General features: G+C 47.1%; 2 protein-coding genes across 7 annotated transcripts in view; both read right to left on the bottom strand.

Moving 5' to 3' along the window:
• Positions 1-20,259, bottom strand: part of TAFA2 (TAFA chemokine like family member 2) — a 298,856-nt gene that overhangs the window by 59,181 nt on the left and 219,416 nt on the right. For all 6 annotated transcript variants that reach the window (XR_012666481.1, XR_012666482.1, XR_012666480.1 and 3 more), the window contains one exon: positions 19,512-19,618. Coding sequence is in view for 2 of the 6 variants with exons in the window: in XM_048835952.1 (XP_048691909.1) it covers positions 19,512-19,617 (106 nt within the window). In the remaining 4 variants the exon portion in view is untranslated. Of the gene's footprint in view, positions 1-19,511; positions 19,619-20,259 lie in introns of those variants that run through there.
• On the bottom strand, positions 12,430-14,113 carry LOC142070894 (uncharacterized). Its single transcript, XM_075124815.1, has 2 exons — positions 13,612-14,113; positions 12,430-13,021 (listed from the first exon to the last, which is right to left on the bottom strand). The coding sequence occupies exons 1-2, from the start codon at positions 14,015-14,017 to the stop codon at positions 12,495-12,497; spliced, it is 933 nt and encodes a 310-aa protein (XP_074980916.1). The 5' UTR covers positions 14,018-14,113; the 3' UTR covers positions 12,430-12,494.

The raw sequence follows: 20,259 nt of genomic DNA, 5'->3' as shown, positions 1-20,259 counted from the left end.
CATCTCTGCCCATCAATCCAGTAAGGAAAATGAGCCAGAGATTCCATAAACTCCCCTACAGATTTTGCTGTTACCAGTCTGTTTTATGCACAGGCACTCAGTACAGTGATGTGCAGCAGTATAAAACCTTAAAACCTTGAAATCTGCCTGAATAGGCTGTAACTGTGGAGAATATCTAGGGTTAACTCTCAGTTGTAAATTCCATTTGGTTCTTTCTTGAACTGCTGAAGAATTCTTTTCAGCAAAGAGCCTCTGGTTTTGTATCTTAATGGAATGATATTAGCACAGAAGCACAGGGATGATACAGTAATCTCCCAGTTTTCAAAAATCCTCTCAAATGGTGGCAACTGTTGGGAGTCCTTAAGAAAGGGATAGATAATAAGACAGAAAATATCATTTTGCCGCTATATATATCCATGGTACATCCACATCTTGAATACTGCGTGCAGATGTGGTCACCCCATCTCAAAAAAGATATATGTGATTGGAAAAGGTTCAGAAATAGGCAACAAAAATGGTTAGGGGTATGGAACAGCTTCCATGTGAGGAGAGATTAATAAGACTGGAAATTTTCAGGTTGGAAAAGAGATAACTAAGGGGGGGATATGATTGAGGTCTATAAAATCATGACTGGTGTAGAGAAAGTAGATAAGGAAGTGTTATTTACTCCTTCTCATAACACAAGAACTAGGGGTTACCAAACGAAATCGATAGGCAGCAGGTTTAAAACAAACAAAAGGAAGTATTTCTTCACACAACGCACAGTCAACCTGTGGAATTCTTTGCCAGAGGATATTGTGAAGGCAAAGACTATAACAGGGTTCCATAAAGAATTAGATAAATTCATGGAGAATAGGTCTATCAATGGATATTAGTCAGGATGGGCAGGGATGGTGTCCCTAGCCTCTGTTTGCCAGAAGCTGAGAATGGGCAATAGGGGATGCATCACTGGATGATTACCTGTTCTGTTCATTCTCTCTGAAGCACCTGGCATTGGCCGCTGTTGGAAGACAGGATACTGGTCAAGATGGACCTTTGCTCTGACCCAGTTTGGCCATTCTTATGTTCTTATGTAACTGGGGTTTATGTGTATAGTGCTAACAAGAATTCCTTTGGGACAGGATACACTCCCTTTGCAACTTTCTATTTTATATAAAGTATGCGTACAACTAAAGTTGTATTTATTAACATTTTACTTTTTTAATTTAAATTAAAATTTCCTTGGACCTACAATATTGTCAACAGCAAGCCAGTTAAGCAAATTACCAGAATCAGTAATCAGTTTCTAGAAATATCTGCAATGTGTACTCTTGTTATAAACTGTTAATGTGTGCTTAACTAGGTCAGTATTATGAAATAGTACTCTCAAGAAAGATTAATGAGACCCTTAGAGAATATGTCTACACTGCAATAAAAGACCCGTGGCACCGAATCTCAGAGCCTGAGTCAACTGACTCAGGCTTGGGCAACAAGGACTGCAGAGATAAAAATAGCAGTGGCTTGAGCTGGAGCCCGGGCTCTAAGACCCTTCCCCCATCACAGATGTTCAGAGCCAAGACTCCAGTCCCACTCCAAATGTCTACACCGCTCTTTTGGGCCCCACAGCCGGAGCCCGAGTCAATTGACCCAGGGTGTGAGACTCAGCGCCGCAGGTCTTCTATTGCAGTGTAGACATACCTTTAGTGACAGTGCAAATCAGTTATGTGTGTTAAATATTAAAGTCTGTGTTGAAGCAGAAATGTGCGTACAGTAGTAAACTTAACACACAGGACTGGATGACTCAGAGCCGTAGAGTTCTTAAGGGCAGGTCTACACTTAAAATGCTGCATTGGTGTAGCTGCATCAATGCAGCTGTGCCACTGTAGGGCTTAAGTGAAGACACGCCCATTCTGATGGGAGAGTTTCTCCTGTTGGCATAGTAAATCCACCTTCCTGAGTAGCAGTAGTTTATGTTGCTGGAAGGTGCTCTCCCATCGACATAGTACTGTCTACATGGGGAGGGGGGGTTCGGTCAGTATAAGTGCATCACTCAGGGGCATAGGTGCCCAGGGGCGGCGAGTTATATTCCCTTGTGGTGCCCGGATTCCAGCAATATTCAGGGGTGGGGGCCCTGCTCCACCAATGTTTGGAGCTGGGTCTCTCCCCCGGCCCTGCCTGGAGCGGACCCTGGTCCAGAGCATCCGCCCCCAGCCCCCACCTGCCCCCAGAGCGTCCCTGCCTGAGTGAAAGCGGCGCAGCTCTCCCGGGCCTCCGCTGCCGGCAACTACAGCACAGCACAAGAGCAACCCCGGCAGCAGGCTGAGGAGGAGGAGGGAGAAGGGGAGGGGGAGGTACACACGTGCACACACACACGTGCTTGGCAGCCCTCCCCTCCCCTCTCCTCTCCCAGTATCAGACGCCAAGGGGGCTTCCGGCAGGAGACATCTGGAGTGGATCTCCTTGACTCACCTGAGCAGCTGCTGGGGTTTCGGTGAGTGTTTGACCCTGTGATCCACACACACACACACCCCAGCCACCACTCCTGCAAACACTGGGCAAGGGGCAGCACCTGCCCCAGCCCCAGTGAGGCTATGGCAAGGGGGAGCAGGGGAGGAAGGAAGCCACATGTGATGGCAGTCCCCTCCTCTGCACCCCCTCCCAGAGCCCAGCCCCCCTCTCTGGCCCCCAAACTCCCTCCCAGAGCCTGCACCCCCAGCCTAGAGTCTGCACCCAAACTCTGTCCCAGAGCCTGCACCCCCTCCTACACTCCCAGCCCCTGCCTGGAGCCTGCACCCAGCCCTCCCCACTCCCTCCCAGAGCCTGCACCCCTCCACCCATCCTGCACCCCACCCCGTGCCCCACTCCAGCACAGAGCCTGCACCCAGCACCCAAACTCTGTCCCAGAGCCCACACACCCCCTCCTGCACCCAAACTCCCTCCCAGAGCCTGTACCCAAACTCCTTCCTACACCCCCACCCCTTACGCCAGCCCAAAGCCTACAACCAAAGTCCATTCCAGAGCCTGCATCCCCTCCCTCCACAGCCCAGCCCATCCCCAAACTCCCTCCCAGAGCCTGCACTCCCACCCTCATCCTGCACCCCCACCCTGTGCCCCAGCCCAGAGCCTGCACCCAGCACCCAAACTCGATCCCAGAGCCTGCACCCCAGACTCCATCCCAGAGCCCAACCTCTCAACCATCCTACGCCCCAATTCCCTGCCCCAACCCAGGGCCTGCACCCCAGACCTCCTCCCCCAACCCAAACTCCCTCACAGAGCCTTAGGCAGGTGGGGGGTAGAGTTCGGGGGTGGGGCAGGCGTTGAGTGTTCTGGGCACCACCAAAATTTCTACAAACCTGCCGCCCCGAGAGCCAACTCTGTGGGTGCTCCAAGGCTGGAGCACCCGTGGGGAAAAATGGTGGGTGCTGAGAAGCCACCTGCAGCCTCCCTATCAGCTCCCCACCATGTCCCCTAGCACCTCCCGCCCACCAGTGGGCCCTGCGGATCAGTGCCTCCCCCTCCCTCCCTGTGCCTCCCGCCCACCACGAACAGCGTGCAGGAGGTTGGGCGGGAGGTGTGATACCAGTCAGCTCTGTGTTCTTGGGGAACCAGGACGCAGTATCCAGCCTGTCTGACTCATGAAGGGCACACACCCCCAGCCTCTGCTTGAACCAAAATCGATCAGAGAAAAAACTTGCGGAAAGCAGTGAAGGGTGGTGGGAGACACACCTAGACTCCTGACAAGGGTGATAGGATTAAGACAACTCCCCTAGCCTCATCTGCAGCACAGATGGAACAGGGAGGCATCTCCATTAGCATACAGAAAGGAGAACGGATATACCAAGGCAAGAACTGCACTGAACTCTGGGACCAAAAAAGCAGGGAAGTGCTGCATCATGGGGAATCTCTGCTCCAAATGTTAATGAACCTACGCCTGCACACACCCAGCTCAGCAGTTATCAGACCAATTCTAGTAATGAATCCTTGATTGATATCCAAAATACTGAAGCTGCCTAATTGCATTGTGAGCTCCCTAGAAGGAACAACACCCATCGCTAGGAGTGATCAGCCCCTATTGTCTAGCCTAAAGAAAACCACTGAGTCATCAGTTTATCCATAAACAAATCTAGTGTTCTCCCTTGAACCATTGTTGTTTCCCTACAAAAAACCCCTACCCACTCAAGTAAGTGTTCTGATGCATGGATCCAAACTCTGCAACAGTTCCACTTGGAATTCATCTTCTCCTGACTGATTTGTGCTGGGGCCCCTGCCTGTCTCCAGCACTCAGGACCCTGAGATACCACCATCACCTGGAAACCCTGACCAGTTCAAGCATCATGGAGCGGTGAGTTCTCTCTCTCTCTGTTTTCTTTTCTATCTCTTTTCTATCAGGTATAACTTTCTAACCCTGACTTGTTTATTCAGGTATAGTTTTTTATGTATGACTTTTGTAACCATTAATAATGTAGCTGTTATGTTTGTTTAGGCTCTCCTTGTGTAGTTATCACTATTATTCAATAAATAACTTTTATGGTTAAGCTGCTTCTCTCTCTGAACTTTACTCTTTTGTGTTTTTAGCTTCCCCATTTACTCTGCAGCAAAGCTTCTCTTACCTAAGCTAAAGATCCCTGTAGCGCCCAAAAATACCCTGAGGTTTGCTCATCAAGTGGGTTACTACCAGTACAGCTGTAACATGAAATGCGGATAGGGATGTGCTGAACTTGAGACATATGATGGTGGCAGCTTGGAAGTGCTGCTTGACCCAAACAACTGAGTCCAGGGGCATATAAGGGTGACAGCTTGAAAGTGCTGCTAGACCCAGTCCACTGAGTCCAGGGACAGCCTGAAAGTGCCGTTCGACCCAGACTGCTCAGGCTTACTCTAGCCCGGTGCGGTACCTGTGGCATATAAGTGTTGCAGCTTGAAAATGCTGCTTGGCCCAGCCTATTGAGCCCAGGGGCATACAAGGGTGGCAGCTTGAAAGTGCTGATTGGCCTGGTCCACTCAGACTTGCTCTATTAGTGTGTGTGTGTGTGTGTGTGTGTGTGTTGATCTGGTTCTGTGGCTAGAGGAACCCAGCCCTGGGGAACCTAGGTCCTGCAGGTGAGTTCCATTGGGAGGGGACTTGCAGAAGGGAGAAGTGGAGCTCCATATAAAAACACAAGTGACACAAGCAGTACATTGATAGAATTACAAAACCCCTCCCCCACCCCCACCCCCCAGAAGATTAACCCTAATAAATGAGTATACCCCAAAGTAACGGGCAAATCTGGTAATGGGGGGAGGAGCAAGGATGTGGCATGTTCAGGGAGGGGGCAGAACTGGGCAGGAAAAGGTGGGGAGGGTGTAGGGCCTGGGTCAGAGCCAGGAGTCGAGCACCCCCCGGCACGTTGGAAAATCAACGCCTGTGCTCAGGGGTGTGCATTTTTCACACACCTGAGTGACATAATTATACCAATATAGGTCTGTAGTGTAGACCTGGCCTAAAAGTAGAATTTTTTCCCAGGGGAAAAGGCTGCAGCAACAACAAAGGACTAAACTCTAAGACGCAGCCCACATCAGTGGCAGCTCCTAGAGGCATTGTGCCAGATTCACTTGCACGCTTCAGCTGCTTTATGTTGCTCTGGTGATGTAAAGCATCCATAAACCTGGCATAACCCACCACTTAAGCCATATTAACAGCAGCTTTGCATCACAGGAGCAGCACAAAGTAGCCAGAGTATATCAGTGAATTTGATAGGCACAGTGCAAGAAGGGTGTTGGGGCAATGCACACAGCAGCCATTGTTACACCTTTTAACAAGGTAGAATATTGACTCTCCCCACGAAAACTCATCTGCTGCAGGGTCAGGCTGAATCATGGCCTTGCCCCTCCCTGATCCAATGGGGTTTTAGTGCCACTGTAGGCACTAAAGTTCTCCTGTTGAATGCTGGAAGCAAAGGCCTAAAATTGTATCTAGCTTCTCCGCAAGGTAGAGCTAAAGGTGTCTCCAGCTCTTCCTACAGGACTAGGCACAATCTAGCCCATACTGGCCTCTTGTATCTGCTTTAAAATTCTTTAACTTTCAAGAGATTTATCATTTAAAAAATTGGAGTACTCCAAATAAATTAATAAAGTCCCCAAACTACGTCTGATTAAATTATATCATGCCTCCTTCAGAATCTGCAGCCTTTTAGCCCATTGGCCACAAAAGCAAACAAAAGACCCTGTACATTACTCAGAAGTTGTTTCAGGGTAAATAGCAATTTATAATCCATTTGTGATGGGTATTACAAACCCTGCATCAGGCAAGAAGGAGCTAAGGAGCAGCTTCGGGCCCAGGCAGCCCCTCCTGCTGCACCTCTGAGGCATGAGAATCTCGGAGAAGGAGCATAAAAAAGGGTGAAGCTCAGTTCAGAAGGCTTCAGTGTGGGGAGGCGGATGGACCTCTCACCCTCAGCTCCCACAGAGGACCACAGCAGAGAGCCCAAGATACACCTTTGGCTGCCTTTGAGAACAGAGCAGTAGGACAGAGAAGCTGGTGCTGCTCTTTATTTCTGTTACTTTAGTTTCTTTTCCTTTGTTCTCTTAAGGACTCAAGTGAGGGGCTTGAGCCCAGGGCAGACCCCTGCTGAGAATGAGTCCCCTGAGGAGAAGGTGGGTTGATGTAGGAAGTAGCCCAGGGAAGAAGCAAGAAGTCTGATCACAGAGACCTGTAACCACTTGCTACAAGGGTCCTTGGGCTGGAGCCCATGATAAAGGCAGAGACTGGGTTCTCCTGTGGCCTCACAGAGTACTAGCAGGAAAACCCTGGACCTAAGAGGCCTTAAGGACTATTTTCCCACAGTATGTGGGCAGAAGGCTGACAGTCTTGACGGAGAGCATGTAGCTCCCCGATGTTTAGATGAGTCCTCGGATCCTGCGAGGGCCACAACCCTTGAGTTTGCAGGGTTTTGACGTGTGCCCTGCAACCCAGGAACAAGGCATCCATGACCCAAGTGAGCATTGGTTGCAGAAAAACAAAGGGATAAATATTCTGAGGGTCTGTCCACCAGTCCGGAGAGGACAAAATTACCTCTGCAAATCACGCTTACCAGATAATGTCGACAGGGGACATACACCAACACTAGCCATCCCTGAGGCCTTCAGAGGCTTAGTCTGGCTTGTTGTACTAAGTAGGTACATGCTGCCATATCCCCAGAAGTCAGAGGCAAATGTGCACTGTGGTAACAGGATGTGCTTCTAGTTCCAAGACCAGGTCTTGGAGCATTTGGAACCTTGACTGGAGCAGAAATGCTCTGTTTTTTGTAGCATCCAGGAATGCTCCAAAAAAACTCTTTTACACAAGTTTTAGAATTGATCTGTCCTGACTAAGTAATAGCCCCAGTGGATTGAAGGTGGACTGAATGATAGCAATGCTGGACAGTACTTGAGACTCAGTTTGGACTCTCACCAGCTGGTTGCCAGGGAGAGGAATACATGGATTCTCAATCTCCTCAGATACACAGCTACAGGTGCCATGAACTTTGTAAAAACACGAGGGGTTGCTGAGAGGCTGAATGGAAATACTGTGAATTGGTAGTGGGTTCTATTCACTATAACCTAAGAAACTTCCAGTGGTTTGGACAGAGTGCCATGTGGAAGTAAGCATCCTTTAAATCAAGGGCAGCATACCAGTCACCCTGTTCCAGGGAAGGAATAATGGAAGCAACGGTACTCTTGTGGAACTTTATTTCCTTCAGGTACTTGTGTAACTCTTAGATCTACAATAGACCTGAGACAGCCTTTTGCTTTGGGAATAAAACCTTTCCCCCTACAGAATAAAGGCACTTCCTCTATGGCTCCTACTAGAAAGAGAGATTAGATCTCCCACAGAAGAGTGGTCTCATTAGAATGGTCTCCGAAGAGGGATGGGAAAGTGGGATGATAAAGGGGGATAGAAACAAATTGAAGGGAATATTCCAGATCCAATGTGACATGAATCCAAGCACAAAGGAAGTAGGATAGATGATTGGCAAAGATATGGGTCAGAGCAGATTGGTCTGTAAGTACTGCTATGCTGCCCTAGACAAATGCATCAAAATGCATGTTTAGACTGGGCTGCTGGTCGACAGGAACTTGCTGTCACAGATGGGAGGGGGTGCTGTGGTCACCTCCTGTAATTCTTGCCCTTTTTCTTGGCAACTCTTGGGGACATGGTATAAATTCTGATATCTGTGAGCCTCTTGGGGCCAGAACTGCTCCCTGTTTGTTGCCAGTGTGCAGATTCCAAGTGACTTCAATGTGGCCCTGGAATTTTTTATTCTATACAGAATAGTGGAAGGGATCCTAAAAAGAGCAAGCCTTGGATGGTCTGCTGTACTTCAGGAGGAAGACTGCAGCCACAAACACTTCCTCATAGACATGGCAGATGCCATGGATGCCATGGATCGAGCTGCTGAGTCCACCCCATCCAAGCTGCGTTAGTACTAGTATGGGGCGCCAGAGAATGTTGTCAGGGCTGATCTCAGTGTGCCCCCGAGGAAGTCCACTCAGACAGCAGAGGGGAGATCCTAGCAGGGGGAGGGACACTACACGGTGATGGTGGGCCCCATGGTTACGCATGCCATTGCCCCTTGCGATGTGCCCACTGCTGTGACAACCACAGACCCCCAAGGCTCCAATGGAGGGTAGGCTTCCTGCCTAGAACGGGATACAAAAGACGCCACTTCCGAATCCAAGAAAGATGACTCTGAAGCCTGCAATACCAATAGAGCTGCAGAACCTGTGTGGACAAGCGATAGGTAAGTCTAACCTGGAGATGGTGATACTGAGGATATTAATGGTACTTGCACCTGGAATGTACCAGCTTCCTAGCTAGTGGAAGCAGCATCAATACCACATGCTTTTGCAGGGCTTGTGTAGGAACTGCAATTGCCAATACCAGCTGAAACCCTTCCTGCACTGCCGGGAACACTCGTACCAAAAGTTTAAGCAATTCTCTGGCAGCAGCGTACATCTTCAGTGTTGTTGGCACTGGAATTGGGTCTTCAGTCTGGCATATAGGAGCTTTCAGGAGTCAGCCTCAATGGAACTGGCACAGGTTCTGAAGTTGATAGCTCCCCCTCCCGCCTTCTTCTAGCAGAGGAACACTCTGGGGAACACTTCCCTGCAGAGTCCCACCCAGAGTCCACGCCTCTAGCTGGCCTCGGTACCGAAGGTCTTGCTGAACCAGGCACCATGTCCTTGGAAATTCTTTGTCTCCTCTTTGGTAATGGAGACACAGAACACAGTGCCAAAGACAACTTGGGACACGCACTGTACTCAGAGTACACATGTAGGGTGAAATGCTGCCTCCATAAGGAGACACTGAAGTCTCACTGTTCTATCTTCTTACAAGCAAGGTTAAACCCCTCCACAAATGTGACTCTTGTCACTGGTGTGAGACTCCCTCGAATATTTTAGGCAGCTGCAGTGTGGGTCACTGAGTGCCATGCAGTAGCACACAGCAACAGAGGGCTCTCGAGCCATCCAGACAAGCACCACTGATGGAAAAAGTTCTACAACAACTGTGCACAAGGCACACACACATCCCTGCAATGGCATGGACATGTGCAGTCATTTGAAGAACAACTCTGGTTTGCCCCAAAAGAGGCAAGACCAAAGGTGGACCAGCCAGAGGGTCGAGTCACAAGACTAAAGGAGACCACTAGCAGACATGCATAGCAGGACAACAGAAAACCCTGCAATGCTGCACCTAGCCACAAAGTGGAACACCAACACTTTGCCACACCATCCATAGCTAGTTTTAGGCCTCACTTTATTTTAACAGAATACAAGAGAAATTAGAAGTCTGAGGAGAATAACTGAAATCAAGTAGTGGTCCACTGGTCCACTAACAACTGCAATACTTACTTCTGTCAAGGGCACTTTAGGGCATCCGGAATTCCCCACATATTTTCGGTAATGTCGCTTGTATTTTCAAAGGGAAGATGAAGTTTTGCACTGAGGTAGTAGGATGACTCTCTGTTAAAGCATGGTTGTTTCAGGAAATAACTCTGCAGCAGTTGAAAGTAGGAGATTGCTATTGCTACTGCTACAAATAGGTTTCTCATTTCATATTATTCCAGCATCTGTAAATAAACTGGTGTCCCATGCCCTCTCCTACACTACACATTGTCGTGGGTGGTTCTGGGTACATGTCATCAGGCCCTCCCTCTGTGAAAGCAATGGCAGACAATCATTTTGCGCCTTTTTCCTGAGTTACCTATGGCAAGCAGGGAGCCCACTCAGCTCACTGTCACCATATGTCTCCTGGGTGCTGGCAGATGCGGTACTGCATTGCTACACAGCAGCAGCAACCCATTGCCTTGTGGCAGCAGATGGTGCAATAGGTCTGAAAACCATCCTCAGCATGTCCGGGATGCTCCTGGCTGCCTCGGTAAGGTCGGTCAGGAGCGCCTGGGCAGATATGGGTGCAGGGACTAAATTAGGAGTGACTTGACCAGGTCATTCTCTTTAGTCCTGCAGGCAGTCCTATTGTACCATCTTATGGTGAGCAGGCAGGAGATGTGGATGGCTAGCAGTCCTATTGTACCATCTTCTACTGGGCAGGCAGGAGATGAGGATGGCTAGCAGTCCTACTGCACCGTCTGCTGCCAGCCAAAGATGTAAAAGATAGATGGAGTGGATCAAAACAAGAAATAGACCAGATTTGTTTTGTATTCATTTGCTCCCCCCTCCCTCCCTCTGTGAAATCCTGCCTGAAATACCAGAGGCAGGGATAGCTTTGTGGATTGAGCACTGGCTTGCTAAACCCAATGGTTTTGAGTACAATCCTTGAGGGGGCCATTCTGTATAACAGTTGCTTTTGTTTCTCCTTGATGTAAAGCCACCCCCTTTGTTGATTTTAATTCCCTGTAAGCCAACCCTGTAAGCCATGATGTCAGTTGCCCCTCCCTCCGTCAGAACAACGGCAGACAATCGTTCCGCGCCTTTTTTCTATGCAGACGCCATACCACGGCAAGCATGGAGCCCGCTCAGATCACTTTGGCAATTAGGAGCATATTAAACACCACAACCATTATCCAGCAGTATATGAACCTGGCAAAGTGAAACCGGGCAAGTAGGCGACGTCAGCGCGGTGACAAGAATGATGAGGACATGAACACAGACTTCTCTCAAAGCACAGGCCCTGGCAATGCGGGCATCATGGTGCTAATGGGGCAGGTTCATGCCGTGGAATGCCGATTCTGGGCCCGGGAAACAAGCACAGACTTGTTTAGTGTTGCAGGTCTGGGACAATTCCCAGTGGCTGCGAAACTTTCACATGCATAAGGGCACTTTCATGGAACTTTCTGACTTGCTTTCCCCTGCCCTGAAGCGCATGAATACCAAGATGAGAGCAGCCCTCACAGTTGAGAAGCGAGTGGCAATAGCCCTGTGGAAGCTTGCAATGCCAGACAGCTACTGGTCAGTTGGGAATCAATTTGGAGTGGGCAAATCTACTGTGGGGGCTGCTGTGATGCAAGTAACCAACGCAATCAAAGATCTGCTGATATCAAGGGTAGTGACCCTGGGAAATGTGCAGGTCATAGTGGATGGCTTTGCTGCAATGGGATTCCTTAACTGTGGTGGGGCCATAGACGGAACCCATATCCCTATTTTGGCACCGGAGCACCAAGCCGGTGAGTACATAAACCACAAGGGGTACTTTTCAATAGTGCTGCAAGCTCTGGTGGATCACAAGGGACGTTTCACCAACTTCATCGTGGGATGGCCAGGAAAGGTACATGACGCTCGCATCTTCAGGAACTCTGGTCTGTTTCAAAAGCTGCAGGAAAGGACTTTATTCCCAGACCAGAAAATAACTGTTGGGGATGTTGAAATGCCTATAGTTATCCTTGGGGACCCAGCCTACCCCTTAATGCCATGGCTCATGAAGCCATACACAGGCAGCCTGGACAGTAGTCAGGACAGTAGTCAGGAGCTGTTCAACTACCGGCTGAGCAAATGCAGAATGGTAGTAGAATGTGCATTTGGATGTTTAAAAGCGCACTGGCGCAGTTTACTAACTCAGTTAGACCTCAGCGAAACCAATATTCCCACTGTTATTACTGCTTGCTGTGCACTCCACAATCTCTGTGAGAGTAAGGGGGAGACGTTTAAGGTGGGGTGGGAGGTTGAGGCAAATTGCTTGGCCGCTGGTTACGCGCAACCAGACACCAGGGCAGTTAGAAGAGCACAGGAGGGTGCGGTGTGCATCAGAGAATCTTTGAAAACCAGTTTCATGACTGGCCAGGCTACGGTGTTAAAGTTCTGTTTGTTTCTCCTTGATGAAACCCCCCGCCCCTTGGTTCACTCTACTTCCCTGTAAGCTAACCACCCTCCCCTCCTCCCTTTGATCACCACTTGCTGAGGCAATAAAGTCATTGTTGCTTCACATTCATGCATTCTTTATTAATTCATCACACAAATAGGGGATAACTGCCAAGGTAGTCCGGGAGGGGTGGTGGAGGAGGGAAGGCCAAGGCCACACAGCACTTTAAAAGTTTAAAACTTTAAAACTTATTGAATGCCAGCCTTCTCTTGCTTGGGCAATCCTCTCGGGTGGAGTGGCTGTGTGGCCGGAGGCCCCCGCACCACATTCTTGGGCGTCTGGGTGAGGAGGCTATGGAACTTGGGGAGGTGGGCGGTTGGTTACACAGGGGCTGTAGCAGTGGTCTGTGCTCCAGCTGCCTTTCCTGCAGCTTAACCATATGCTGGAGCATATTAGTTTGATATGCAGCCTCCAGCAGCCTCAGCATTGAATCCTGCCTCCTCTCATCACGCTGCCGCCACCTTTCAGCTTCAGCCCTCTCTTCAGCCTGCCACTTACTCTCCTCAGCCCACCACCTCTCCTCCCGGTCATTTTGTGCTTTCCTGCACTCTGACATTGTCTGCCTCCATGCATTCGTCTGTGCTCTGTCAGTGTGGGAGGACTGCATGAGCTCAGAGAACATTTTATTGCGAGTGCGTTTTTTTCGCCTTCTAATCTTCACTAGCCTCTGGGAAGGAGAAGATCCTGTGATCCTTGAAACACATGCAGCTGGTGGAGAAAAAAAAAGGGACAGTGGTATTTAAAAAGACACATTTTATAGAACAATGGGTACACTCTTTCACAGTAAACTTTGCTGTTAACATTACATACATAGCACATGTGCTTTCGTTCCAAGGTCGCATTTTGCCTCCCCCCACCACGTGGCTAGCCCCTGCCCCCTCCCCTCTCCCTGTGGCTAACAGCGGGGAACATTTCTGTTCAGCCACAGGCAAACAGCCAAGCAGGAACGGGCACCTCTGAATGTCCCCTTAAGAAAAGCACCCTATTTCAACCAGGTGACCATGAATGATATCACTCTCCTGAGGATAAACACAGAGAGATAAAGAATGGATGTTGTGTGAATGCCAGCAAACATACACTTCAATGCTTTCTTCTACAATGATTCCCGAGTACGTGCTACTGGCCTGGTGTGGTAAAGTGTCCTACCATGGTGGATGGAATAAGGCTGCCCTCCCGAGAAACCTTTTGCAAAGGCTTTGGTAGTACATCCAGGAGAGCCGCAAATGCCAGGGCAAATTAATCATTAAAAAACATGCTTGCTTTTAAACTATGCTTACTATTTTAAAAGGTACACTCACCAGAGGTCCCTTCTCCATCTGGTGGGTCCGAGAGGCAGCCTTGGGTGGGTTCGGGGCGTACTGGCTCCAGGTCCAGGGTGAGAAACTGTTCCTGGCTGTCGGGAAAACCGGTTTCTCCGCTTGCTTGCTGTGAGCTATCTACAACCTCATCATCATCATCATCTTCCTCATCCCCAAAACCTGCTTCCGTGTTGCCTCCATCTCCATTGAAGGAGTCAAACAACACAGCTGGGGTAGTGGTGGCTGAACCCCCTAAAATGACATGCAGCTCATCATAGAAGCGGCATGTTTGGGGCTCTGACCCAGAGCGGCCGTTCGCCTCTCTGGTTTTCTGGTAGGCTTGCCTCAGCTCCTTCAGTTTCACGCGGCACTGCTTCGGGTCCCTGTTATGGCCTCTGTCCTTCATGCCCTGGGAGATTTTGACAAAGGTTTTGGCATTTTGAAAACTGGAACGGAGTTCTGATAGCACGGATTCCTCTCCCCATACAGTGATCAGATCCCATACCTCCAGTTCGGTCCATGCTGGAGCTCTTTTGCGATTCTGGGACTCCATCATGGTCACCTCTGCTGATGAGCTCTGCATGGTCACCTGCAGCTTGCCACGCTGGCCAACCAGGAAACTGAAATTCAAAAGTTCGCGGGCCTTTTCCTGTCTACCTGACCAGTGCATCTGAGTTGAGAGTGCGGTCCAGAGCGGTCACAATGGAGCACTCTGGGATCTCCCGGAGGCCAATACCATCTAATTGCATCCACAGTACCCCAAATTCAACCCAGCAAGGCCGATTTCAGCGCTAATCCCCTTGTTGGGGGTGGAGTAAAGAAATCGATTTTAAGAGTCCTTTAAGTCGAAAAAAAGGGCTTCGTCATGTGGACGGGTGCACGGTTAAATCAATTTAACGCTGCTAAATTCGACCTCAATTCCTAGTGTAGACCAGGGCTTAGTACAACAGGGCAAGTTAATCAGGAGCACGATTATACTTTAAAAAAATATCAATTAAAAACATGTTTGTATTTTATCCAATATATAGGCATGAGCTGAGTAATTTCATTTACTTTTTTCAAATAAAATAGTCTCTCAGTCATTGAACACTTCACATTCACCTAGTAAGTCCAAAGAGACTCAGTTACTTCATTATCAATCTTGAGTAATTTTTGATTCAGTAACAAATTTCTTCTGACAAGCAGAGACATTTATTATTAGTGATGTTTTTGGATAACTGTTCATTTTGTCCAAGAATTTAAAATGCAATAGAAAGTTTGTTTTTTGTACTTGAACATTCATTAGATTACACTCAGATCTCAAAAGTATGCTTTATTCCTTTAGTGAAATTACTTTGGTGCATTTATATTTTATCAACACACAAAAACTTGAGTTATGTTAAGGATATGGCACAAATAAACAAAAACCCCCAAGAAATTCTGGTTTTGGGGATTCTGCCTAGATATTAGGCTTAGAAACGGTTGAACTTCAACAGTGGTCTTATCTAAAAAAGGAGTATCTACAAGGGCATGTCAATATACTTTTCCAAGATGATCATTCCTCTTGCTTGAAACCTTAAAAATGGGATGTGATTTGATGTTCAGCACATCAGTGCATGTTCCTTCTGATAGAGATAGCAGGCAGCCACTGATGCTGAACTGATGTCTGCCTGCCATTTCTATCAGTGAGCACTATATATTTGCACATTTGTTTGTTCTGCAGGGCCTGAGGGGGAGGAGGATCAGTACCAGTTTAAAAATAAAATACCTTTACGGATTTCTGTAGATAAAAATCTTCCTGTTAGAACTTCTCTCCAGGTATATCAGTTTTTAGGCTAGTAACCTTGCCAGTGTCCTTTTAAGACTGATACTCCATTATTTACTTGCCTTCTCGTGTGTAGCTCTTGCAGCACAAAGGGTATCTCATTCTGTGTACTGATTCACAGCCCCCTATGGATCTAGGTTCTGATAAGGCACTCATCCCTGTAGCATGAATGTCTCCCAAGTATTTAAAAAGAAATAATATTCCTGGTTCAGCCCAGCATGCAGGAGCTTTCTTCCCAATAGGCAGCGTGTGTGTGCGCGCACGTATGTGTGAGAGGGAGAGCACAAGCTTCGTGAGAGAAAGCTAAGACAAAAAGGGAGCTTTGCATTTAGTTCTGAACACAGTGAGGTCAGTAGGCATTCAAAGCGCGGTGTTGTTTTCTACTGCAGGCACTGAAGTTCATGATCACCCAAAGGAGCTTACAAATATGTTGAATAACATGATGGATAGGACGAAGTGTAAAGGTCTCCAGAGGCAAGACCTATCCAGATGAAACTGCACCACAGCCCCTCTGAAAGGAAAGATCATAACAGAAATGCTACTCTACCCACTCCTGTTAGATGGTCTATAGATAAGAAGAGTGTCAATATTGGGCTCATCCCTGGATTCACACACTTGATGGATGCACACAAGTGGGGTGGGGTGTTTGGGGTGGCTTTTGTTTTTGCAGTTGAGCCTGTCTTGTATTTGAGGTCTGATGCAAAGAGCATACTAACTCCATGTTCTACCTTATTCACTCAGGGGATAGTGTGCTAAGTACCCTGTAACAACTAGCTGAGGCAACACTGGTCCAGCAGTGTCTTCAAGACAGATTTCAGTAATGCAAGTCAAGTTGGACATCTTGACAGAGTGCAGGTCATAGAACATCGTTGATCTTGCACTGAACAGTAAGAGTCTGAAATTCTGGGTTCTAACCCTGGCTGCTGCAGGCTCAAGAGACATGGTTGGCAGTTGGGCCTAAGAAATTGGCCACGGATACTCTGCCCTGTGCCCTTGTCGTGGTACTGAATTAGAGTTTCTCATGTCTGCCATACCCCTTAAATTCTTAGGTGCAAGAAGGCTAATTGTTGAGTTCTCAGAATCAGCTGTTCACAACTGCGGTGTACTCAGTGTTTACAGCAAAACATTTTTTAAACCATCTACTGTGGATTAATGTCTTCTTTGTTTTACGGTAGCTTTCAGAAAAAGAGAAGGGTTTAATAACTGGACCGTAATATGATTAAGGCAATAGAAATGTAAAGATTTCTTTGAAAATGTAGATTATTAATCTAATAAACTGCAGAGGCTCTTTCAAAATAATTAAGGTTTGTCATATCAATATGTTATTAGGAACTTCTTTAAATGAAGATTAATGATGCAATAGGCAATCATGACTGAAGTAACCATTGTATTAATGCATATTTGGAAACTGTATTCTAAAGTGAATGTTTATCAAGGCCTCCTTGGGTAGTCCTTAAGCTCCTTCCAAGTATTGACCATGGGGGCAATTTTCAAAGGCCCAAAGAGAAGTTAGGAACACAATTTCTACTGAAAGTCAATGGGAATTGAGCGCCTGATTCTTATTTGTACTTTGAAATTTCCCCATATATAAACAATATAGCTGCTCTGTACGTGTACTAAATCCACAACCAAAAAATCTTCATGCAAAGTAGACAGTTTGCTAGATTAAATAACTCAGTCATGTTTCTTCTTTTTATTTTTCCCCAAAAGCTCAAAACCTCTCCTTCACATTATTTGCTAAAGGCCTGTAAAGTTACAGTTGTAAAAAAGAAAGCTTTTGTTAAGCTATATGAACACAAAATAACCTGGCTTTCTCCTTCCCCCCACATTTGTAAAATAAAAACATCAACATCAATTTTTTTCCAGTTCTCTCTCCTCCAAGTCTGGGATTCAGAATACCAACTGTGGCCCAGAAAAGAAATAGCCCCTGTTATGATCTCATTTGTAGGCATATATCTGGAAAGTTGAACTTAGTGGGCCAGCATTTCCTCTCAATTACTCAGCGGTAATTCCTGATGTGATCTTCGAAAAAGGTTTTTATAAAAAATAAAGCTGGTTTATACGTAATACAAGGATCCTTAATACAAGGATCTTTCAGCAAAAGTAACAACCAGATTTCAGCACAGTTTAAACTGGATTTTGGCTGAATCAGGAACTAACACAAGCTTACAAAGTTTTGAACGTGGCTCCAACAAGGCGTGACCCCAGCTTCAGTGGTTTGCTGAACCATGTCAGAATCTCTTTTGGCCACAACTAAATTTAAAACTAAAGAGATTGCATAGAAAATGCCTTTGCATCCTAAAATATTAATCAATTATGAAGGAAAATATCTCCACAGAGAAAAAAAAATCTGACTGCTAGATATAGGTAATACTTTCCCATAGAATACTCTTCACACAAAAATCATTATAAAATAAACTTTAATATAAAGAAGTAACGATTTTCTTTATTATGTCACTCCCTACTACTTAACTCCATAACTTTCAATGACACTCATCTCCCACATCTAGTTTACTCATGCCTTCCTAGTTTATTCTGAACTGGAATCAAAAGACAAATTGCCAATGTGCAGACACTGCAGGGGGAGATGTGAACCACAAAATCATATTGTACTGCAAAGGCTGCAGTTGGCTTCTGAAGTTGTATTTGATTATAGAAAGAACAGGAAGTTGTCTCATATTAATTCATAAGTCAAGGGAAGTCGTTCCTTGGGTTGGGGCCCTGGCCATAAAAAGGGAATAAAAAAGAAGAAAGATTTATAAGCTGCCAGGAACTGTCAAGCCTCATGTATATATAGATTAGAGCAGAGGTGGGCAAACTACAGCCTGAGGGCCACATCCAGCCCATGGGACCATCCTGCCCGGCCTTTAAGCTCCCGGCCGGGGAGGCTAGCCCCCGGCCCCTTCCCTCCTGTCCCCGCTCCCCCACAGCCATGCTGCCACGCAGGCAGCACTCTGGACGGCGGGGATGCAAGTTCCTGCCGAGCAGTGCGGCAGCATGTCTAGCTCTGGAAACAAGGGGGGGTTGGATAGGCGGGGGGTCACGGGGGGCCTGTCAGGGGGCAGGGGTGTGAATAGAGGTTGGGAGACTGGGAGCAGGGGGGTTGGATAGAGGGTGGAGTCCCGGGGTGCGGTTAGGGGACAAGAAGCAGGGGGGTTAGATGGGTCGGGGGTTCTGAAGGTGGCAGTCAGGGGGCAGAAAGTGGGAGGGGGCTAATAAGGGGTGGGGGCCAGGCTGTTTGGGGAGGCACAGCCTTCCCTACCCAGCCCATCACACAGTTTTGCAACCCCAATTTGGCCCATGGGCCAAAAAGTTTGCCCACCGCTGGATTAGAGGCTAGAAATGCCAGGATGAAAGGAGGCTGATATAGCCAAAGTTACTGGAAATGCTGTTACAACACCAGTGTCCAAGTGCTAGCAAGCACAGAGAGAGTGGGAAACTGGAAAACAGGGGTCTCCCCCAGCTCTTTTATTTTTATTGAGGAAATAGACAATAATGTTCAGTGCACACTCTCCAGGAAGTTACTCTTAACAGATAAAACAACGAGGAGTCCTTGTGGCACCTTAGAGACTAACAAATTTATAAATTTGTTAGTCTCTAAGGTGCCACAAGGACTCCTCGTTTTTGCTGATCTAGACTAACACGGCTACCACTCTGAAAGCTCTTAACAGATAGTTTGCATGCAATAGCAGAATACATGGTACTGAAGATTGTTTCTTTATGAGGTTCATTTCAAGAACTCATCTACAGCACTTACATGTTCTGGCTGATGTATCTATTTTTATGAAGGAAGCTTCTTTATGTGTTTAGTCAATTTTTCAGCTTTACCATTTTAGATAACAAAATTACAGAGTAGTTGCTAAAGTCAGACATTCACAACAATTGAATTAGAATACTTAAATTCACATGGTAGTAATCCTCAAGAAATTAAAATATCCCTGCTCATTGACACTTCTCTCAACACTGATTTGTGGACTAGCTACCTTGAGAAGCAAATCAGCATAGAAAAAGTGACATGGGGCCAATAAGCTAGACAATTCTAGTCTTTTGATAGAGATTACATGTTCTACAATAAACTCAGAGCAGAATTTCTTACCTTTGTGGTGGTTTGCCCCAGATGCTAATTTCCCCCAGAATGTTACAACAAATATTATTATTAGCAGTTTTCCTTTTGTTGCTTTCTGTAAGTATCTCTTATTCATCCTGAAAATAAAGATAAAAATACATTAAAATAAGTGTTTAAATGAAACATTTTTTTTCTTTTTACCATTGTAAACTGAATGTGATGCTTGTAAAAGATGCTTGATTGACAACCCTGAAGTCTGAAATCCTTTTGAGCCATAGAAAAGGCTCAGCATGGACTGCATCAGTGCAATCTTCCCCTCCCTTCCCTGCCAACGTTTCCCCTTCCGGTTACAGAAGGACCATCTCAGAGAATATTTGAGCCCTGTACCAGATGGACATCATTAGAGCCCCTCCATCAGAGAAGCCTCCCAAGGGAAGGCATCAATAGAAAGCCGGCCAACTCTCCCCTTGTGTGAATTCACACTGGGGTGCAGCAGATCTTGCCGGAGCAGACTTGCCATCTGCATCACCATGAATTAGCCAAGGTTGATTTGGCCCTCTGACTCTCCTGCAATGACATTTAGTGTATGGCTTTAAGGCCACCTGTAACTCTTTGAAGCCCTGCATACAAGTCATGATGACGGATTTGATCAGAGTACCAGCAAATGCAGCACCCCCACCACATGAGAAGTCCCCAGGGTGCTTGATACACACGAGGCAGTAGCTTACGGGCTGAGCCAAACACATGGGATTGACCAATATCATTCCTTGTCTGTGCC

This window comes from Caretta caretta, chromosome 1 (genome assembly GCF_965140235.1).
Source record: "Caretta caretta isolate rCarCar2 chromosome 1, rCarCar1.hap1, whole genome shotgun sequence".
In the NCBI taxonomy this organism is placed as follows: domain Eukaryota; kingdom Metazoa; phylum Chordata; order Testudines; family Cheloniidae; genus Caretta; species Caretta caretta.
The sequence above is the reverse complement of the archived record's forward strand: the minus strand, read 5'-3'. Positions and strand labels throughout refer to the sequence as shown.

Excerpts from the sequence above, each read along its gene's own strand:
- LOC142070894 (XM_075124815.1), bottom strand. The coding sequence starts at position 14,017 with ATGAAGGACAGAGGCCATAACAGGGACCCGAAGCAGTGCCGCGTGAAA. Across the intron at positions 13,022-13,611 it reads AGATGGAGAAGGGACCTCTG|CTGCATGTGTTTCAAGGATC; the intron begins GTGAGTGTACCT and ends TTTCTCCACCAG.